The following is a 16,535-nucleotide window of genomic DNA, read 5'->3' as shown; positions in this document are numbered from 1 at the left end:
TTTTTCACAGAACATCGTCAGGGTGTAGAGGGGAGTTAACTACGAAAAAAAAAATTAAACACTGACGTAAGCTTCTCAAGGGCAGAAGACTGTCTCTGTCTTTGAATTCCCAGAGTGTAGCGGAGGGCCGGGCATGTAGTAAGTGCTTCATACATGCTTTTTTCATTCATTCATTCATTGAATAAGCAACTACTTTGTGGAGAACATTGGAGAAAAGGGAAAATTAGAATGAGCATCTGAAAAAGAGGGCGGGGAATTTATCATACTGCCTGAAAAGAGATAATCTAGGTTTTAGGTAGGGACATAAAACTCTCATAGAAGATGTTTTCTTATGCAACACTATGTACAAATCATACTTCTGCTTGACAGGCAGGAATATTTAGGTAGCTCCCTCCTCTTCAACAGTTCAGTAGTGTTCTACATTGATCTATTTGTTTTCTCTAGTCAGTGCTGGGAGGTAACTGTCATGCCGTCTGGAGTTTCCTGCTACCTATGCCTGATGCTGGCAGATGTGGGTTGGCTGAGGGCTCATGCAGCATCCTAAATCCAGATGTGGAAGTGGAACTGAATCCTGTTGCTCCTCTTAAGACCAGGTGTCAATTATAGCGTGTAGTTGTCGATATTTGTGACAGGTTCTCTTCTAGGTACAACTACTTGGATCTTGCAAACCTGTGGAATTATAGAGGCAAACTGATGACCCCTGAGGTGCTGTATTTAATGTTTGTGCTTTAGTGGTTTTTTTTTTTTCTTCCTCCTCCTTCCTTTCTTTCAGTTGTGGACAGCTATTCAGAGAGCCCCTTAGCAACCAGTGATGTCATGGCTGAAAGTTCTGTGGGATCCAATGATGTTACTGTTGAGAGTGAAAAAGGGGATTCCGGAGCTGTCCCAGAAGTGGATGAAAAGTTGTGTCTGAGAATGAAACTGGTCAGCCCTGAGACTGAGGCGAGTGAAGAGTCCTTGCAATTTAGTTTGGAAAGTAAGTTATCTTTTTATGCATATCTGGGTAAGCTATGATAATCTTCTGACCCCTTATTTGCATTGTTAGACCCAACTGAGAATAATCTTGACTATTCTTAGTACTCCCTCTTTCTTTTTTAATTTTATCTCAATTATTGATGCTTTTTGTTTTTATGTCATAATCTTTTCTTAGTACATCCCTCTCCCTTCCCTGTGAATATGCCTCATAACAAAAATTTTAAAAGTAATTTAAAAAGTTCAGTAAGACTAACCAGCACATTGATCATCTCTATCACTATAAGCATATATCATGCAAGCTCTCTTTTTTCCCTAAGCAATGTAAGTAATAGAAAGATTGGCTAGTATAAATGAATTTTGGGGTGGTGACTTTTGTGTTGGGAAGAATTTTCTGATTATTGAGGCATTAGGAATGCTGTCTATACAGGTCGCATTTTCATACTTTCCTTTGATTTGGAGGAGAGTGTTATCTGGATAATTAAGTAATAATATGATAGAAGTACAAAATATTCTTGATTATTCAATCAAAAATTCCTTAGTTATTTGCTAGGGAACCTAGTATGATGGACTGTGAATGAACTAGAGCCATAATGCCCATGTGGGATAATGTGGGAACATCATAAAATTAGCATGGAACCTTTCAAGGAGAAAAGATAGCATTTTCTTTTGAGACCACAAGGGAATTGAATGAGGTATGTGGAGTGCTAGGTCAAGAGTGAATCAGAATGGGACATATTAGGACTGAGGAACTGTAGTGAGATAGAATAATTTAGGATCACTTAGTATGGGACTAGATAGTTTGCTTCTCATTTACGTTGTCTTACTGTCTTTGTGTAGTTTCTTTTTCTTTGTTAGGATTATTTTTTAAACCAGAAAACATATTTTTCAGATCAGGGGTGTATGGAGATATGGGGCATAGGGGAAATAGGCATTGCAGATGGGTACCAGGATAGAGTGGCACTGGCAGAAGGAGAATATTAGGTCATTAGGGATTAGGTATAGCAAATCTGAATTCAAGAAGCCATACCAACCTTGCACCTTCAAAAGTCATAGGATCATAGGATGTAAAGCTAGGTGAGTACCTTAGGCATCATTTGGTATCCGTCTTTCATTTTTCAGGCATCTGAGGCTGACAGAGATTAAATTATTTGCCACACAGGTAGTTAGTAGCAGAGCTGAACTTGAACCCAGGCCCTCTGCTCCTAAATCTAGTGCTCTTCCTTGTTTTTTTTTTTAATTACAAATTTAATAGGCTAATTGCTGTTAATTACCAATACAAAGAAGAGAATAAGGATTGTGAATCTTGATTATGAAGGGGTAGAGGGAGTTCTGGGAGTCCAAATGAAAAATAGCAACCACCTATTATAGCAGGTGGGAAATGAGATGTCTGTCTTGTCCCCTCTCCTTCAATGGGGGAGTTTATGGCTCTGCCTTCCATGCAGAGGGTCAAAGGGTACTGATGAGGTGTGAGTGACAAGATTGATTGGATCTTGCAAGATGATGAGGTTTCTCAGTGATGATTTTACTGGGTGGGGAGGATGGTTGAGAAGTCAGAGAAGTCCAAAACAGTGTAGTCAGATGGGAAATGAGGAGATAGCCATTCTATCACTTCTTAAATGGAGGCCCCAGTTGATAGGCCTCCTTAGTTTCTAATTCATGACTACAATAAAAGTGCTGCTATAAATATTTTTCTACATATGGCTACTTTTCTCCCTGTCTTTGACCACTTTGGAAGAGTATATGCCTAGTAGTGCTATAGGATATGCACAGTTTTTATCTTTTGGGTATACTTTCAAATTACTTTCCAGATTGGCTTGACAACTTCACAGTTACACCAACAGCCTGTTTTCCCATGGCCCTTCCACAGTTGTCATTTTCCATTTTTGGTCATCTTTGCCAGTCTGAAGAGTATGAAATAGAACTTCAGAGTTGTTCTAACTTGTGTTTTTCTTACTATTAGAGATTTCATATAATTGTTGGTAGCCTGGATTTATTTATTTACAAGCTGCTATTTATAGCATTTGACCATTTACCTACTGGGAAATGAGTCTTGTTCTGTGTTTGTACCAATTTTCTATGTGGTTTGGATATCAGAACTTCATCAGAGATAATTGCTTCAGAGATTTTTTTCCCAATTAACTTTTTGTTCTGATTCTACTTGCATTGCTTTTGTTCAAAACCTTTTCAATTTTATATAATAAAAACTATCTATTTTACTTTTTATAATCATTTTTATCCCTTGTTCAGAAACTTTCCTCCCTCTCCCTAGTTGCTTCTCTTGTTTGTTTGATATAACCTGTTATATTTAGGTCCTTTACCCATTTTGAACACATTCTGGAATATGGTGTGACATCTTTAATTTCTCTCAGATTGCTTTCCATTCTTTCTGATAGTTGTAGAATATTGAGTCCTTAACTGAGTAGATAGTGTTCTTAGGTTTATTGAACATTGTACTACTTACAGTGTTCAGTTTCTTCTGGATTCTAGTGCTGCTTCCACTATATTGTGCCCGTGGAGGCACATGCCTTGAGTTGGTGGACTGTTCACCAGGGAAGTTTATAGAAGTGAAAGGCAAAAAGTTTTGGGGCCAAAGAAAGGTCTCTTGGTCACTCACTCCAACTAACTGAGCAGAGGAGCTGGTGCCTTGGGATCCTGACTGCAGTTCATTGAAGTCTAAGCCCATGGCTGGAACTCAAAGCAAAATGATGTAGGAGAAAGTAGATTTGGAGTCAGAAGACTTAGGCTTGAATCCAGGCTCTGGTGTCTACTACTCTAACTGCAAAATGAGGGAGTGAGACTAAAATGATCCCTAAGGTCCCTTCCTGCTCTAATTCTATGATCATTCACATAATTCAGTTTAGTTCAATTCAGTAAACATTTATTAAGTGCCTGATTTGTGGCACTATGGTGAGTGTTAGGGATACAAAAAGAGGCCGAAGATAGTACCTGCCCTCAAGGAGTTTGCAGTTCAATAGGGGAAACGACATGCAAACAAATATATACAAAGCAAGCTATATACAGGATAAATGAGGAATGACAGAGGGAAGGCACTGGAATTAAGAAGGGTTAGGGGAGGACATGGAACCTTTTTGCCTTTTGTTTCTACTGTCAGAGATCATAGTCATTGGAACACAGGTTAAGTCAGACTCCGTGAATGTTTGTATCTTGTATATAAACAATGAAAAAGATAAAACTAGTAATTGGTAAGTAATCTTCCCTGCTACCCCTCAGATTTTTCAGCTGAGCTTGGAATTATCCAAACCTCTTTTGGAGTTGTTCACACTTCTTTTTTTTTTAAATGTTATTTATTTTTAATTTATGGAATAAAAAACATTTCCATAATATAGTATAATAAAAAAGACGATTGTACATCAAACTGTAGATCTGCTACAGATTTACAACTTGCTAATTCCTTTAAATATATAATAAAGTTATCATACAAATTTTTTTCTTCCCTCCACTTTCCCCCCAAAGTGGCTATCATTAGACACAAATATGTATACATTTATATATGAAAAATTATTCTATATATACTTATGTTTACTAGTTCTTTCTCTGGATGCAGATAGTGTCTTCGTGTGTTCTTTGTGGTTAATTAGGGTATTAGTAATAGTGATGATAGTATTTATAATTTATATACATTTGTGTATATACATAAAATTTTTAATAGCTAAAATAACATTCACTCATTATGCAAATGTGAAATATTATTGTAATTATTCATTTTATCTTCATCTAGATCTGAGGTTTTTAACTGTTTGGTGTCATCCTTTTGGCAGTCTAGTGAGGCTTATGTACACCTGAAAATAATATTTTAAAATACACAAAATAAAATACATAAGTTACAAAGGAAACCAATTATATTGAAATACAGTTATCTATCTATATTTAAAGTCAAATTAAAATCTAAAAATATTTAACTTTTAAAAGGTAGTTTTTTTAAAAGAATGAATAAACCCCAGGTTAAGGACCCTGATTTAGAGAGATATGTAGGTGACAGTTTTGGAACAGTGATTTGTTAAATGATACTGCTAAGTAATTTCATATAATATTTTTAGTTATGCCCATTTAGTCCTTAATAGTGAGGATATTGATTGTTAGGAATGGGGAGTGTTTGTATTGTTAAATCGTAGTTAATGATTTTTTTCTTTCTGTTCCTATTCTTTATCCCTATTTCTGTTTCTTTCTGCTGCAGAATGGGGGAAGAAAGAGTAGAAAAATAAGGAGAAGCTTTTTAGGTATGACACTAACTGGATTCTTTCTCTATTTTTCTCCCTTTGCTCCTTGCCTGTGTTTTTGTTCAGAGCCTGTAAGTGGTGAAAGGAAAAATGAATCCACTGCTGTTGCTGAGTCTGTTGCCAGGTAACCAGAGCTTGTTGCTATGCAGAGCAGTCTCATACAGAGCCACTGGTAATGAAGGAAAAGATGATTTATCAATAGTAGAAAAAAATTAAAATAAAACCAGAATAAGGGATTTGTAGGAGGAAAAATGGAATAAGTCACGGTTTTTTTATTAATACTCTCATAAGACCAGTATTTTGTCTGCTAATTCTTGACTAACATGTTTTAAAAGAATTTTAAAAAATTTGTTCCACTAATCATATTAGACTCTGCATCCTCAGCCTCTTTAGTCTTGCTGGGGCCGTAATATGTGGCAGGAGATAGTTGGGTGGTCTTTTATAGGACAGTTTTGGTCTTTGTCCCTTAGGGGTTTCAAGAGATTTAGCTATCATATAAGATCATTTCTAGTGAGTGTCCCAAACTAACTGCTGTTTTGTGGTGTATAATTTTTATTCTTGTTATTGTTGGTTATTGCATAAGATAATTCTAGCTGTGTCCCAGACTGATTGCTGTGTTGTGGTGGGGGAGTGTCTCGTTATTGTAGTTATTGCTGTTTCTTGCTATAATGCCTTAAGGGTGACTGATCTCTAGGTTCAGGCCTGTGTAGTTGAGCTTTGCCACCTGGTGGCTATGACAGGGTATAAAAGTCTCTCATCTGCTACTGGCTATAATAATAAAGCACTAAATTCCGGTAGTACTGCTTAAAGGTCCCAAGTTCTTTGATATGATCCAGGTCCTACCTCTTGTTTCGTACATATTTTGGAAAAAAAGAATTTCACCTCTCTGGACTTCATATCTCTTCCTATAAAATGAACAGTGTTTCTGGATGAGGTTTATATGTTTCTTTTTTAGTCTTCTGCTAAATTTATAAATCTATAGTCTTACTAGTGGAGAAGAATAAACATTTTCTTACTCTATAGTTGCAGCATTATATTCCAGACGTTGCTTATTGTTCTGCACGTGCAATTTAATTTATTTCTAAGGTTAGAGAAAACCTTAATGTGTGGGAGAAAGAGAGATCCTGCAAAGCAATGGTGGGAATGTAACAAAGGAAGAGATTGGAATGAAATGAAGTGATTATTAATGATATGTATTATTGATGAGGATATTAGTATATGTTTATCTTGTTTTATCTTGATCATAGGAAAAGATAGATTGTGGGAGATAGTCTCTTTACAAATAGATTTAACGCAGGAGTACTTTAGCTCCTTTTTTTTCTTTTTTTGTTTCCATGTTTCTGTACACAATAGTTCTCATAAGGTTGTGTTTGGAAGACGAATCACTCTGTCATCTGCCTACAAATGGAGGAATGTTGCTATTTTTGTACGTTTGTAAGATTACATAGTCCTAGTAAGAGACAAATCCTTCAGTGGGAGAGAAGTGTGGTGATAGCATGGGACCAGGCGTTGTTCCATTACATTATTGTTGCTCATGATGTTTCTCATGAAGGCTTTCTTATGCTGCATTAGAAATATAAGAAAGCTGCATCTTGGATCAAGGGAAGAATTATGGGAGAAGGATTATTTACCTGCAATGCCTGAAAGATACTTCTGTTACATAGCATAGTACCTCACATAGCAGGCACTTAATAAATGTTTGTTGCTTGATTGAAAGGTAATTCTTCTGTCCAAACAAATGTAGACTTACTGCTTTACTTTATTATCCTTAGTTCTCAGAAGACAGCGTCTGTGTTTAGCCGTGTCTGTGAAGTCCGGCAGGATGATGAAGCCAAAGGCCATGATGTCCCGTCAGATCTCATCAGGTAAGCATTATTTTCATGGTATCTTTGCTCCCATATTAAATCATCAGTTGATTGCTGCCAGACACTGCTATACTCTCTCTTTGTGGCCTCCAATTTAGCTTTTCACTCGAATAGGACATATTCAAGCCAGACTGAATCGTGTTTATTTAAAAAACGGTCTTTGAGAAAGAAGTGGCTCTTACTCCTTCCCATGGCCTTTGTATCTGTATCTTTTCACATCTTTTTTTCTGTCTTCTCCAGAAGGTGGCATTCTCAATCTTCCCCTCTCTATTAAATATTGAGTCTTTTCCTATTTATTGGTTCCTTCCCTCCTGCTTTCAAACATGTTTAAATCTCTTACACCCACATCCTTAAAAAAGCTTTCACTATATTCTACCATTCCTCAAGCTTTCATCCTATATTTCTCCCCTCTTTCTCAATGAAATTCCTTGAAAAAGCTGTCTATACTTGCTGCCTCAATTTTCTCTCCTTTCACTTTTACCCTTCGAAATCTGACTTTTGACTTCATCACTCAAATAAAACTGGTCTCTCTGAAGTTACCAACAATCCTAGTTGCCAGATCTTCTTAGTTGTCATCTGTGACCTCTGCTGCATGTGACATTATTGGTCACCCTGTCCTGCTGGGTACTATGTTCTCTATGAGTTTTAATGATACCATACTCTCCTTGTTCTCCTCCCACCTGTCTGACCACTCTTCAGTCTTCTTTCCTGACTTATCTGTATTGTGCTCTCTAACTATCAGTGTTCCCCAAGGTTCTATCCTAGGTCCTTTTTTCTTTTCCTTCTCTACTTTTTCTCTTGGTAACTTCATTCGCTCCCCTGGGTTTATCATCCATATATAGATGACTGCCAGAGCTACATATCCAGCCTGGGTCTTTCCTCTGAGTTTCAGTCCCATGTCACCAGTTGTATATTGGGCATTTCAGACTGGATGTCTGATTAGCACCTCAAATTCATCATGTCCAAAGTGAACTCATTATCTTTCCCACCAAACCCATCCCCCTCTTCCAAACTTCCCTGTTTCTTTTGAAGACACTACCATTTTTTCTATCTCCTAGGTTTGTAACTTCAGCATTATTTTAAACTTTCTTGCCTTCTTTCACCTCACATATCCAACTATTTGTCAAATCTTGTCATTTTTATTGCCATAACGTCTCTTGAATCTGACTCCTTTCTCCCTATGCAGGAGAAAGAGGCCTCAACTCCCTCTTTAATCTCTTGCCTAAATTATAGCAACATCCCGGCCTCTATGGCTCAAGTCTTACTCCATTGCAGTATGTCCTGTGCACACTTCTGACGCTAATTCCCCTACTTTTTCAAGTCTCTTACCTCTAAGAGCAAATATAAACCCCAGTCTGTCTTTCCAGCTTCAGTGGACATTGCCACATGACATTTCATCTCCCATTTTTGTGCCTTTACATTAGTTATTCTTCATACCTGGAATGCATTCTCTCCTCACCCTTGCCTCAGAGAGTCCTTCTCTTTCTTTAAGATGCTGCTCAAGTGCTACTTTCTGTATGAAACTTTTCCTGATCTCCCCAACTACTAATTCTCTCTTTCCCAAATCTTATATTTAGTTAATTTTTATATATTTGCATTTATTCACTTTATATTTATGCTTTGGATACTTATATGTACAGGGTATCCCAAAAGTCTTAGTGCAGTTTTAAGCTTTAATAGCTTGGAACTGCACTAAGGCCTTGAGCCACCCTCTACTGTCTCCCTTTTAGAAGATAAACTCTTTGTGAGGAGGATTTATCATCCTTTGTACTGGTATCCCGAGTACCTAATATAATGAATAACTTGTCATGATGTTTAATAAATGCTTATTGGTTGTTGATTAATAAGTTGCTGAGACAGTTTTCCAAACGTTTGTATAGGTATAGAACATTTATATTGTTAACCTTGCTGTCAAAAAGCCCTGTTCGTTTTGATTTGACTCAGTCTGCATAAACTTTTTTTAATATGGAACTTTTAATTTTTACATATAGATGATTTAGCTTAACACAATACCTTCAAAGTTCATATACAGCAACCAGCACAATAACACAACTCATGTATCATCACCCTGTATCTGTTGGCAGTGTAAATGGTAAATCTGTCAAGCTTCTGTCGAGATTTGACAAACACTAACCCTAATTTGGTCTGGTTTGCCAACATCACATTATATAATCACTATGGTGCATTTACTGGCAGTTGGAGTGGGTCTAAGTGTTAGTGAATTGTTTTTATTGACTTTGATCTGAACTTTATTTTCGTTGAAAAGGATGGATGTATTTGTGTGGGAATTGTACTTGAACAAATCCAATAATTTTGGGCATTTACTTCATGCCTCTATCCTCCAGAGGGTCTTGTGCTTTCCCAAGAAGGTAAAGTCTATAGTTTGGAAAACTTTGACCTTTAACTGTATCTGAGAACTTCTTTCTGATCAGGTTGCTAGTAAATAATGCTTAATCTATTCAAAGATTCCTTTGCCTATTGTTATTCTGTCTGGCCCTTAGAGTCTGTCTTGCTAGCTGTCATAGATGGCCATTATCCATACTTTTATTTACCTTGGCTGCTAACCCCTATAAATAGACTTTTTATTTTTTTGAGGTTGCTTTTTAAAATTAAATTTTATTTTATTTTTCAGTCAACAAAAATCCACCTCCTGCCTGTTTCCCCTCTCATCCTTCCCCCACTCCTTTTGAGAATGAAATTAAAACAAAATCTCCATTAAAAGGGTGTAGCAGAGCAAAACAAATGTATACATTAGGCATGCCCAGAAGAAGAAGGAGGGGGGTGGGGAGGAGAGAGGGAGAGTTTCATTGTACACTCTGAGTCTTTCACCTGTTTATCAGCTTGTTTCGTTATTAGGCCTCTGGAATTGTGGTTGGTTATTGCATTGACCAGAATTCTTAAGTCTTTTAGAGTTGTTTTTCCTTACAGTAATGTTGTCATTGTATAAATTGTTCTGGTTCTGTTTATATCATTTCATACAAATCTTCTCAGGTTTCTTAGAAACTATCCCCTTCATCATTTCTTATAGCATAATAGTATATACTATATTTCCCCAATTATATATAAGAACAATTTTTAACATTCATTTTTTAAAATTTTGAGTTCCAGATTCTCTTCCTCTCTCCCTCTCCACTCACCTCATTGAATAGGCAAGCAGTTTGATATAGGTTATACATGTGCAGTCATGCAAAACATATTTCTGTTTTTTGGTATTTTTTTTTTTGTTTTTGCAGGGGGGAATGCAGGGCAATTGGGGTTAAGTGACTTACCCAAGGTCACACAGCTAGTAAGTGTGTCAAGTGTCTGAGGTCGGATTTGAACTCAGGTCCTCTTGACTCCAGGGCCATTGCTCTACTCACTGCTCCACCTAGCTGCCCCAGAAAACATATTTCTATGTTAGTCATGTTGTAAAAGAAAACAGACCAAAAGGAAACAAGAAAATTAAAGTTTAAAAAAAAAATATGCTTTGATCTGTATTCAGACTCCATCAGTTCTTTCTCTGGAGATGGATAGCATTTTTCATAAGTCCTTAGGAATTGTCTTGGATCACTGTACTGCTGTGAATAGCTAAGTCATTCCCAGTTGATCGCCATACAATATTGCTGTTACTGTGTACAATGTTCTACTGTTCAATTCACTTTGCATCAGAAGAAGTACACTGAAGAAGAGTCAAGATCTGAAACTGTAAGAGTAAATTTAATAGGAACAAATACCAAGCTTTACTCTTGGGTTCAGAAAAATCAGCTTCTTAGGTCTAAGATGGAGGAGACATGGCTAGATATCAGTTCATCTAAAAAATATCTAGGGGTCTTACCTCTTAATCAATACTCTTAGATATTTAAATGGATCTGTAATGTCATCAGTTCGGGAATTCCCTCACTTCAGATCTCATCCTATCCATGCTTGCCTGTTTTTATCCAAGTCCTCCTAAAAGTTCACCACAGGGGTTCTATCCAACATTCTGGAGGCCTTCCTCACTTTGTCCCTACCTCTCAAGGATTCCAATGGAGCACTCTGACTCTTTACCTTCATTCTTCCCACCTCTTAATTAGAGGATTCTAAGAAACTGTAGTATGATTCAACAATGTGACATAAAAGCCACGAAAATTAATGGAATCTTTCACTTCATTAAGAGAGATGCAGCTTCTGGAAGTAAGGAGTGGTAGTTCTGCTGTCTTCTGGTCATCAGTCCACATTTAGACTATTGTGATCAAATCTGAGTGTCATGTTTTTAGAAGGATGTTGATAAGCTGAGAAACATTTTAGTATATTGAATAATGAACTAGCCTTGAAACCAGGAAGAGCAGGATTTAGGTTCACCTCTGTGGACCTGGGCAAATCACTTACTCTCTTAATGCTCTAGGCAATTTTGTGAAGATTGTAGTTTGAAGCAGATCTATGTAGTTTGAAGCATTTTCCTTTCCTGGCAGTTGCCTGAACGAATGAAATCATAGGAATAGTCCCTAACCCTATTAATAAACTGATGGGCAACCATATTGGTTGTGGGGACTGAGGATATATAGCATGAAGAAGAGGATTCTCAAAGAGGACATGATAAGTGTCTTCAAATATTTGAAGGATTCTCACTGTTAAGATGTATGTGACTTGTTCTGTTTAGCCCAGAGGGTAGAACTAGCTAGGGACAATGTATAGATGTTGCCAAAAAAAAAATGAGGTTTAAACTTGAAAAGAAAAACTACTGAATAATATAGACTGTCGTAGAACATAGTAGTATGTTCCCTCTTATTAGAGATCATCAAGCAAAGGCCAAATGACCATTTGCCAAGCATGTTATAAAGGAAATTATTTTCAGGCTTGGGTTGGTCTACTAAATGATTGCTGAGAAGTGTCTTCCACCTCAGGTTCTGTGATTCCTTCTGCCCATCCACAACCAATCATTTTACTAATTCCTGTCAGTTATATCTCTGTATCATCTTGCTTTCCATTTCCATTGAAGGTTCTTTGTATTGTTGCTGTGAACTCTTATAATAGCCTAACTAACTATCCTTCCATTCTTAACTCCTTTTAGCCTGTCCTGCACATTGATGTCACATTTAAGCCATGGTTCTGATTGTGTCGTTCTCCTATTCAAAAACCTTTTACAAGTCTTAATTATTTATAGAACAAGATATAGACTTTCTATTATAGCATTAGAGGTCCTTTACTCTTTATTCCCAACCTATTACTGTTCTCTTCATGAACCCTGTTGCAGTCAAGCTGGGCTAATTGAAGTTTCTCCCTTTCTCCCATCCCCACCTATCACAGTTTTATCTGTTCTTGGGAGTCTAGTTCGGATACCATCTTTTCTATGACGCCTTCTTGATCCCCAACTATAAATAATTTTTCCTTCTACTTTGTTCCTTTAACTTTTTGCCTGAACCTCTCCACATTTTGCTTTTATTATAATTATTTGTGTGTGTCTCTTGTTTCCTCTTTAGATTTTAAGCACTCTTGTGTTCATGGAAAATAATTTGTTTGTATTTTTATCCCTTATGGGAACTTGCCCAAATGAGTACTTAAATATATATTAAATTCAATTAGTTATTGTATCCTCTCTGTTACACAGTGCTTTTCTTTGTGGAAAGAAGTACCCAGTGACTCAGGTACTGAAACTTGAATGATCATGTGAACATTCAACATATCCTTCTAGGCCATCCTCCCCAGAAATTAGAGAATTCATTTGGCTGCTATGTTTTTGATTGTTTGGGTACTGAAACTGGAGCTGCTATGTGAGCATTCAAATGAATATGTGAGCATTTAAATGAATATGCTTTCATTGCTTTTAGCTCCTCTAATTTTTTTGTTTGTTTTATAGTGTCTTCAGAGATGTGTATGTTCTGAATCCTTTGGTTTCAAGTACGAATACTTCCTAGAGTCTTATTACTCAGAATAGTACATTTGGTTTTGCTGGGATTTGTTTCTTATCCTTCAGAAACATTCTGTCACCCTGCATCTGTCTCTGTCTCTTTTTATATGTCTCTTTAAGTGGTGGCAGGACTAATTGCTTTGAAAAACTGTCCATTTTTATAACATTCAGAGTATATTTCTAGTTATTACTAAAAATTCACAAGTATGGAATTTCTATCTTTGTCTCATTTTACCACTGGAAAGCTCAATTTTTGAGCCTGAAAAATAAAATGAATATAGTAGTCCTTGTCAAAAAGAAATTACAGTTTGAATCATCATCATTAATAAGCATTTATTAAGCACTGAATGTGTACTAGGCACTGTGCTAATATTTGGGATTATAAAGAAGACCAAAAACACAATTCTTGCCCACAAAGAATTCACGTTGTATTGGAAAAGAGAATATGAAAACAACTATCTGCATATAACATATACGTATGAATGTATATACACAAACACATGTGTATATCTACACATATGTGTAAATGGGAGGTAATTTCAGAGAGAATGCACTGTAGTCGGGGAGAGGGGGAAGGAGAAGGAGATCAGGAAAGCCCTTTTGAAGAAGATGGGACTTGAGCGGAGCCTTAAAGAAAGCCCAATAAACCAGTAGACAGAAGTGAGAAAGAACATTCCAGGCAAGTAGGAAATCTATCAAGATTGTGTCATGTTTGAGGAAAAACAAGACCAATGTCACAGTACCCTAGAATATGTGGAGAAGAATAAATGTATCCTGTAAAGATAGGAAGGGGCTAGATTGTGGAAGGCTTCAAAAATTAAACACAGGATTTTATGTTCATGTTTATGTGTTCATCTTGAAGGCAGTAATAGGGAGCCATCAGAATGTATTGAATAGGAAATTGATGTAGTCAGCTTTGCCCTTTAGGAAGATCAGCTCAGTGGAGGATAGACTGGAAGGGGAGAATCTTGTGCCAGGGTTACTAACCAGCAGTGTTTTGCCATAGTGGAGGTAATAGTCTTGGTAATGGATTGAATATGTGTCAGTCAGTAAACATGTATTAAGTGTCGTTTATATGCCAAGCACTGTGCTAATTGCTGGGGATATACAGAAAGGCAAAAAGACAGTCTGTGCCTGCAAGGCGCTTACAATCTAATGGAAACAACAAGCAAACAGATATGTACAAACAAGCTATATACGGGATGAATAGGAAATCAATCAGAAAGGGAAGGCATTAGAATAAAGAGGGGTTGTTTGGAAGATGAGATTTTAGTTGAGACTTGAAGGAAGCCAAGGAAACCATTAGGTGGACATGAGGAGGAAGAGCATCCCAGGCATGGGAGACAGCCAGAAAAAATACCTGGAGCTGAGAGATGGAGTGTCTTGTTTATGGAATGGTAAGGAGGCCAGTGTCACTGGGCTGAAGAATATGTGACGGGGAATAAGGTATAAAAAGACTAGAAAAATGATAGAGGGCTAGGTTATGAAGAGCTTTGAATACCAAACAAAGAATTTTGCATGTGATCCTGGAGGCAATAGGGAGGTAGGGGGCATGAGGGTGGGAGAGAAAGGGGAGTGATATGATCAGACCTGTGCTTTAGAAAAATCATTTTAGTAGCCAATTAGAGGATGGATTGGAGTGAGGAGAGACTTGAGACAGGCTGACCCACAATAATCCAGGCATGAGATGATGGGGGCCTGCACAGAGTGATGACAGTGGCAGAGAAGAGAAGGGAGCATAGTTGAGAGATGCTGCAAAGGTGAAATCGACAGGCTGTAGCAACAGATTGGTTATGGGGTGGGGGGCAGGGGTGAGAGATAAGTGAGGATTCCAGGATGACTACTAGATTGCAAGTCTGAATAACTGGGAGAATGTTGTTGTCCTTGACCCTAATAGGAAATTAGGAGTGGGGAGGAGCTGGAATTAAAGATAATGAGTTTGTTTTTGGGTGTGTTTAGTTTAAGATATCTGTTGAACATCCAATTTGAGATGTCTGAAAGGCAGTTGGAGATGCCAGATTAGAGGTCAGCCTAGAGGTTAGGATGCAATAGGTAGATTTGGGAATAATCTGTATAGAGATGATAATTAAGTCCTTGAGAGTTAATGAGATCAACTGGTGAAGTAGTATAGAGAGAGAATGGAAGAGGGCCTGAGTGCTGGACAACCATATGGGACACCTACAGTCAGAGTTTGAGCTAGCAAAGGAGTATTAGAAGGAGTGGTCAGATAGGTAGGAGGAGAAGCAGGAAAGAATGGTATCCCAAAAACCTAGAGAGGAGAAAGTATCAAGTTGGAGAGAGTGTTCAACACTGTCAAAGGCTGCAGAAAGGTTGAGGAGAAGGAGAATTGAGAAAAAGCCATTGGATTTGACAGTAAAGAGATTGATTGATTGTAAGAGAGAGAGCAGTTTTACTGTAATGATGAAGTTGAGAACTAGATTGTAAGCAGTTAAGAAGAGAGTGAGGAGGAAATGAAGTAGAGGTGCCTGTTGGATTTGGTCTTTTTAAGGAGCTTAGCCTTAAAAGGCAGAAGTTATAGGATTATAATTATCAAGGATGAACAGATCAAGTGATGATTTATTTTAGGATGGGGGGAGACCTGGGCATGTTTTTAGATAGTAGGGAAGGAGCCAGTAGACTGAGAAAGGGGACAGTCTGTTGGAAGAGATGATATGAAATAGGATTGCTTGAGTGGGTAAATGCTGTTAATCATGGTAAGCAGTAAAGCCACCTCTTCATGTGAGTTAGCAGTGAAGGAGGAGATAGCGGTAGAAAGCATCTGAATGATAGGAGATGAGGAAGAGGGATTGCGGTGAATTCCAGTTTTTTCTGGAAAATATGAGGCACATTTCTCAGCTGAGCGTATGGGGGAAGGAGAAGCCGTGAGAGATTTGAGGAGGGATGAAAAGGTTTGGAAGAGCTTCTGTGAAGAGTTAGAAAGTGCGTTGATAAGGAAGTTAAAGAAGGATTGCCTAACAGCAATCAGGGCCCAGTTGAGGTTGTGTAACATAAATTTATAGTGGACACAACCAAAATGGTTGCAAATGTTATTCCTACACATTTGTTCAGCAGCACATGTATAGGAGCAAAGGAGGCAGAAGATGGGAGTTGTCTAAGATCATGACCTTGTGTGTTAAGTATGAGTGTGAGAAGTTGAGGATGACATCTGGGTTGTGAGCCTGAGTGACTTGAGAGGATGATGGTGGTTAGTAATAGGCAGGTGTTAAACATTAGACATATTATCACAAATATTAGCAGTAGAAGAATGTCTAAGGATGGAGGAACACAGTGAGTTCTTTAGGACCAGAATCTAATACTTAATGGGCAGAAAATCTTTTCTCATATATAGATGAATATAGATGTCTTCATTACCTTTCGTAGCTTCTTTGAGTCAACTTTAAGAATTCCTAAACACTGAAGATTTAGATGAGTATAGCTACGAGGCTAAACCATGAGGCTTTTAAAGAGCATACTTATTTTTTTGATAATTCCAGTACTAATTTACTTTGAGAATCCTATGTGAATTCATTGATCTTTATGTGCTTTAGTTTCCCAGTGCATAAGATCAGAATATTGTGAAGGTTAATGTAT

General features: G+C 37.4%; 1 protein-coding gene across 2 annotated transcripts in view; it reads left to right on the top strand.

Moving 5' to 3' along the window:
* TP53BP1 (tumor protein p53 binding protein 1) overlaps positions 1-16,535 on the top strand; it is a 118,447-nt gene that overhangs the window by 55,856 nt on the left and 46,056 nt on the right. For both annotated transcript variants that reach the window (XM_036735130.1, XM_036735129.1), the window contains 3 exons: positions 773-976; positions 5,280-5,337; positions 6,986-7,078. In XM_036735130.1, coding sequence (XP_036591025.1) covers positions 773-976; positions 5,280-5,337; positions 6,986-7,078 — 355 coding nt within the window. The remainder of the gene's footprint in view (positions 1-772; positions 977-5,279; positions 5,338-6,985; positions 7,079-16,535) is intronic.

The sequence above is a fragment of the Trichosurus vulpecula genome, chromosome 8, assembly GCF_011100635.1.
Source record: "Trichosurus vulpecula isolate mTriVul1 chromosome 8, mTriVul1.pri, whole genome shotgun sequence".
NCBI classification, from domain to species: domain Eukaryota; kingdom Metazoa; phylum Chordata; class Mammalia; order Diprotodontia; family Phalangeridae; genus Trichosurus; species Trichosurus vulpecula.
Note: the sequence above shows the minus strand (reverse complement) of the source record. Positions and strands in the feature narration are given on the sequence as shown.